This window comes from Musca autumnalis, unplaced genomic scaffold, assembly GCF_047663935.1.
Source record: "Musca autumnalis isolate F117 unplaced genomic scaffold, ASM4766393v1 scaffold_5, whole genome shotgun sequence".
NCBI lineage: Eukaryota > Metazoa > Arthropoda > Insecta > Diptera > Muscidae > Musca > Musca autumnalis.
The window spans coordinates 199,909,839-199,916,840 of record NW_027412088.1 but is presented as its reverse complement, the minus strand read 5'-3'; the positions used below and the strand labels follow the sequence as shown (position 1 = coordinate 199,916,840).

At 44.3% G+C, this 7,002-nt stretch overlaps 1 protein-coding gene across 1 annotated transcript; it reads left to right on the top strand.

The window, feature by feature from the left end:
• The first annotated feature begins 1,480 nt into the window (after positions 1 to 1,480).
• Positions 1,481 to 2,355, top strand: LOC141405178 (trypsin alpha-like). The gene has a single exon (XM_073989255.1). It carries the CDS (start codon positions 1,518 to 1,520, stop codon positions 2,289 to 2,291), a length of 774 nt encoding a protein of 257 aa, XP_073845356.1. The 5' UTR covers positions 1,481 to 1,517; the 3' UTR covers positions 2,292 to 2,355.
• Positions 2,356 to 7,002: the final 4,647 nt, after the last annotated feature.

Sequence of the window (7,002 nt, the reverse complement as noted above, 5' to 3'; positions counted from 1 at the left end):
ATTTATAGGAAAACACTTTGATATTTCATAGGAGATCACCCTGTTGTCTTTTAGAAAATCAATATTTTATAAGACAATACCTTCTACTCTTTTGGGTGCCACCGTGGTGCAATGGTATGCACGCCCGCCTTGCACGCAGAAGGTCGGGGGTTCGATTCCCCGTCCAAGCAACATCAAACATTTTTCAACGGTGGCAAAATACCCCTCAGTAATGTTGGCCACATTTCCTGAGTATTTCAGCCTTGAAAAACTTCTCCACAAGTGGTGTCTTAAGACACGCCGTTCGGACTCGGCGATAAACAGTAGGTCCCATATCATTGAGCTAAATATGAATCGGGGTGCACTCATTGATATGAGACAAGTCTCCCTTGTCCCGTATGGGATGTTGTGGAACAATGTTTTTTGTTTTACCTTACTCTTACTCTTACCTACTCTTGTAGAAGAAGATATGCTAATTTTATTGGAGAAATCTTTTCTTCTTCTATAAGAAGTCTAAAATCTACAAATAACTGATTTTCTAACATAAAAACTTCGGATCTTCTGCAGGTCTCTCAGAGAATTGTGGTCTCTATAATGTAATGGCAATGCGAATATTTATTGTCACCCAGTATACGCCACCAGTGACCTCAGAACGAATGGGCTTTCCTTTGTTTAGAGGACTTTTTCAAATGAAAATTACCTTTGGTCAACTAAGTAGACTACCACCGTTTTGGATCTTCTGGAAAAAGGCCTTGAGATCTTCTGTTTTGTGATATGTGGTATCTTTGGGTCAATAAGACACCCAAAGATGTCCCCAGTAAGGTCAATAATAATAAAGGTCATATTAATTTGATAATTGTTTTTTTGTAACTTTATGTTTATGGCTCGCCTTGCGTATATGCATTACCGCTAAGTAAACTCCATAAATCACTATAACTGTATATAATTAGGGAATTATAGAGGCAACGTTCTGGGCTCAATTAAATCAAAGTAATATATTATAGTTTGCAAAATAGATGGTCTATATTTATATCCCTTAATACTCATTTACATTACTTATACAAAATTGTGTCTATGAAAAAATATGATTATTTGTTGTAAACAAAAAAAATATTTTAAATAATTGTTTATTATATACAGCAAGACTTACCTCTAATACATTACAAATATTTGTTTGCTAGTAATTTTTTTAAAATCAAAACCTTTCCCCTTATAAATAATAACTGCTGGAAAAAGCCTCTGAAGCTTCTTATCAATCATTGTCTTCTTTAAGAGAAAATTTATTGGGTGGCTTTGAAAAGTCAATGCTTCACAAAAAACCCAATGACCGCCAATTAATTACAACAACTTCCGAAACAAAACCCCGTTACAACACACATATCAATTGCAGAGAAATTACAAAGATAAGATAAAATTGGACTTCTTGCGGACATGAACTTGCACTTGCACATTGTGTAATAAAGAAGAATGCAATATTTTGAGTATAAATACTGCCCCAATACCCTAAGAAAAATATCAGTTTTTCGAGTTTTGGAATCATGTTCAAGTTTGTCGTTCTATTATCGGCTGTTGCCGTCTGTGCCTTGGGTGCCGCAGTTCCAGAGGGTATGCTACCCCAATTGGATGGCCGCATTGTTGGTGGTGTCTCAACAAGCATTAGCTCCTATCCTTGGCAAATCTCTTTGCAACGTAGTGGCTCCCATTCTTGTGGTGGTTCTGTGTACTCGGCCAACATCATTGTCACCGCTGCCCATTGCTTGCAATCTGTTTCCGCATCCGTCTTAAAGGTACGTGCTGGTTCTACCTATTGGAATTCGGGCGGCAGTTTGGTGGCCGTTGCTGCTTTTAAAAATCACGAAGGTTACAACGCCCGCACCATGGTCAATGATATTGCTGTCATCCGTTTGTCATCGTCCTTGTCCTTCGGTTCAACCATTAAGGCCATTGGTTTGGCTTCAAAGGCTCCTGCTAATGGTGCTGCTGCTGTTGTCTCTGGTTGGGGTACCAAATCATCGGGTGCTTCATCTTTACCCACCACTTTGCAATATGTTGATGTTAATATTGTCAGCCAAAGCGAATGCTCCTCTTCCGCATACGGTTATGGCTCGGAAATTAGATCGACTATGATTTGTGCTTATGCTGTTGGCAAAGATTCCTGTCAAGGTGATTCAGGTGGTCCATTGGTTTCGGGTGGTGTTTTGGTTGGTGTTGTCTCCTGGGGCTATGGTTGTGCTTTTGCCAATTATCCTGGTGTCTATGCTGATGTTGCCACCCTACGCTCTTGGGTTGTTGCCACAGCAAAAACTGTGTAAAGTTTTGTGATTTTTAACAGAAATTCAATTAAAAATATTTTTAACATTTTTGGAGCATTGTAAATGAGTGTTTTTGATGTTTTGTAATTTAAGAGGACGAGGGGCGTATACGTGTTGACGTTATGCATACGATATTGGTCCTTGAGGAAATTATTGTCTACACAAAGTAGTTGTCATTACTTTGTGCGGACAATACTTCCTCATAGGCAACCTACTATATAACTTATCGGCCATCTACTGTACAGTAGACGACCCAATTGGCCATATACTGTACAGTAAACGACCCAATGGGCCATATACTGTACAGTAGACGACCCAATGGACCATCTACTATACAGTAGACGATCCAATGGGCCATCAACTATACAGTAGACGATCCTAAATACAGTAGACGATCCTAAATACAGTAGACGATCCTATATACAGTTGACGACCCAATGGGTCAGTCTACTATACAGTAGACGAACCAATGGACCATCTACTATATCGTAGACGACACAATGGGTCATCTACTATACCGTAGACGACACAATGGGTCATCTACTATACAGTAGACGACCCTATGGGCCATCTACTATACAGTAGACGACCCTATGGGCCATCCACTATACAGTAGACGACCCTATGGGCCATCTACTATACAGTAGACGACCCTATGGGTCATCTACTATACAGTAGACGACCCAAGGGGCCATCGTCCATTGGACGACCCAATGGGCCATCTACTTTACAGTAGACGACCCGAGGGACATCTACTATACAGTAGAAGACCCAGTAAACGACCCTATGGGCCATCTACTATACAGTAGACTACCCAATGGGCCATCTACTATACAGTAGACGACCCTATGGGCCATCCACTATACAGTAGAAGACCCTATGGGCCATCTACTATACAGTAGACGACCCTATGGGCCATCTACTATACAGTAGAAGACCCAGTAAACGACCCTATGGGCCATCAACTATACAGTAGACGACCCAATGGGCCATCCACTATACAGTAGACGACCCAATGGGCCATCCACTATACAGTAGAAGACCCTATGGGCCATCTACTATACAGTAGACGACCCTATGGGCCATCTACTATACAGTAGAAGACCCAGTAAACGACCCTATGGGCCATCTACTATACAGTAGAAGACCCAGTAAACGAACCTATGGGCCATCAACTACTATACAGTAGACGACCCAAGGGGCCATCGTCCATTGGACGACCCAATGGGCCATCTACTTTACAGTAGACGACCCGAGGGACATCTACTATACAGTAGAAGACCCAGTAAACGACCCTATGGGCCATCTACTATACAGTAGACTACCCAATGGGCCATCTACTATACAGTAGACGACCCTATGGGCCATCCACTATACAGTAGAAGACCCTATGGGCCATCTACTATACAGTAGACGACCCTATGGGCCATCTACTATACAGTAGAAGACCCAGTAAACGACCCTATGGGCCATCAACTATACAGTAGACGACCCAATGGGCCATCCACTATACAGTAGAAGACCCTATGGGCCATCTACTATACAGTAGACGACCCTATGGGCCATCTACTATACAGTAGAAGACCCAGTAAACGACCCTATGGGCCATCAACTATACAGTAGACGACCCAATGGGCCATCTACTATACAGTAGACGACCCTATGGGCCATCCACTATACAGTAGAAGACCCTATGGGCCATCTACTATACAGTAGACGACCCTATGGGCCATCTACTATACAGTAGAAGACCCAGTAAACGACCCTATGGGCCATCAACTATACAGTAGACGACCCAATGGGCCATCTACTATACAGTAGACGACCCAATGGGCCATCTACTATACAGTAGACGACCCAATGGGCCATCTACTATACAGTAGACGACCCAATGGGCCATCTACTATACAGTAGACGACTCTATGGGCCATCCACTATACAGTAGACTACCAAATGGGCCATCTACTATACAGTAGATGCCTCTATGGGCCATCTACTATACAGTTGACGACTCTATGGGCCATCTACTATACAGTAGACGACCCTATGGGCCATATACTATACAGTACACGTCCCTATGGGCCTCTACTATACAGTAGACGACCCTATGGGCCATCTACTATACAGTATACGACCCTATGGGCCATCTACTATACGGTAGAAGACCCTATGGGCCATCTACTATACAGTAGACGACCCTATGGGCCATCTACTATACAGTAGACGACCCTATGGGCCATCTACTATACCGTGGACGACCCTATGGGCCATCTACTATACAGTAGAAGACCCTATGGGCCATCTACTATACAGTAGACGACCCTATGGGCCATTTACTATACAGTATACGACCCTATGGGCCATCTACTATACGGTAGAAGACCCTATGGGCCATCTACTATACAGTAGACGACCCTATGGGCCATCTACTATACCGTGGACGACCCTATGGGCCATCTACTATACAGTAGACGACCCTATGGGCCATCTACTATACCGTGGACGACCCTATGGGCCATCTACTATACCGTGGACGACCCTATGGGCCATCTACTATACAGTAGACGACCCTATGGGCCATCTACTATACAGTAGACGACCCTATGGGCCATCTACTATACAGTAGAAGACCCTATGGGCCATTTACTATACAGTATACGACCCTATGGGCCATCTACTATACGGTAGAAGACCCTATGGGCCATCTACTATACAGTAGACGACCCTATGGGCCATCTACTATACAGTAGACGACCCTATGGGCCATCTACTATACAGTAGATGACCCTATGGGCCATCTACTATACAGTAGACGACCCTATGGGCCATCTACTATACAGTAGACGACCCTATGGGCCATCTACTATACAGTAGACGACCCTATGGGCCATCTACTATACCGTGGACGACCCTATGGGCCATCTACTATACAGTAGACGACCCTATGGGCCATCTACTATACAGTAGAAGACCCTATGGGCCATCTACTATACAGTAGACGACCCAATGGGCCATCTACTATACCGTGGACGACCCTATGGGCCATCTACTATACAGTAGACGACCCAATGTGCTATCTACTATACAGTAGACGATCCTATGGGCCATCTACTATACAGTAGACGACCCTATGGGCCATCTACTATAAAGTAGACGACCCAATGGGCCATCTACTATACAGTAGACGACCCAATGGACCATCTACTATACAGTACTATACAGTAGACGACCCAATGGGCCATCTACTATACAGTAGACGACTCTATGGGCCATCCACTATACAGTAGACTACCAAATGGGCCATCTACTATACAGTAGATGCCTCTATGGGCCATCTACTATACAGTTGACGACTCTATGGGCCATCTACTATACAGTAGACGACCCTATGGGCCATATACTATACAGTACACGTCCCTATGGGCCTCTACTATACAGTAGACGACCCTATGGGCCATCTACTATACAGTATACGACCCTATGGGCCATCTACTATACGGTAGAAGACCCTATGGGCCATCTACTATACAGTAGACGACCCTATGGGCCATCTACTATACAGTAGACGACCCTATGGGCCATCTACTATACCGTGGACGACCCTATGGGCCATCTACTATACAGTAGAAGACCCTATGGGCCATCTACTATACAGTAGACGACCCTATGGGCCATTTACTATACAGTATACGACCCTATGGGCCATCTACTATACGGTAGAAGACCCTATGGGCCATCTACTATACAGTAGACGACCCTATGGGCCATCTACTATACCGTGGACGACCCTATGGGCCATCTACTATACAGTAGACGACCCTATGGGCCATCTACTATACCGTGGACGACCCTATGGGCCATCTACTATACCGTGGACGACCCTATGGGCCATCTACTATACAGTAGACGACCCTATGGGCCATCTACTATACAGTAGACGACCCTATGGGCCATCTACTATACAGTAGAAGACCCTATGGGCCATTTACTATACAGTATACGACCCTATGGGCCATCTACTATACGGTAGAAGACCCTATGGGCCATCTACTATACAGTAGACGACCCTATGGGCCATCTACTATACAGTAGACGACCCTATGGGCCATCTACTATACAGTAGATGACCCTATGGGCCATCTACTATACAGTAGACGACCCTATGGGCCATCTACTATACAGTAGACGACCCTATGGGCCATCTACTATACAGTAGACGACCCTATGGGCCATCTACTATACCGTGGACGACCCTATGGGCCATCTACTATACAGTAGACGACCCTATGGGCCATCTACTATACAGTAGAAGACCCTATGGGCCATCTACTATACAGTAGACGACCCAATGGGCCATCTACTATACCGTGGACGACCCTATGGGCCATCTACTATACAGTAGACGACCCAATGTGCTATCTACTATACAGTAGACGATCCTATGGGCCATCTACTATACAGTAGACGACCCTATGGGCCATCTACTATAAAGTAGACGACCCAATGGGCCATCTACTATACAGTAGACGACCCAATGGACCATCTACTATACAGTAGACGACGCAATGGGCCATCTACTATAAAGTAGACGACCATATGGGCCATCTACTATACAGTAGACGACCCTATGAGGCCATCTACTATACAGTAGATCACCCTGTGGGCCATCTACTATACAGTAGACGACGTTATGTGTCATAATATCTCAATT

Bases quoted from the DNA above. Each gene is read 5' to 3' on its own strand.
- LOC141405178 (XM_073989255.1), top strand. From the start codon at position 1,518: ATGTTCAAGTTTGTCGTTCTATTATCGGCTGTTGCCGTCTGTGCCTTG.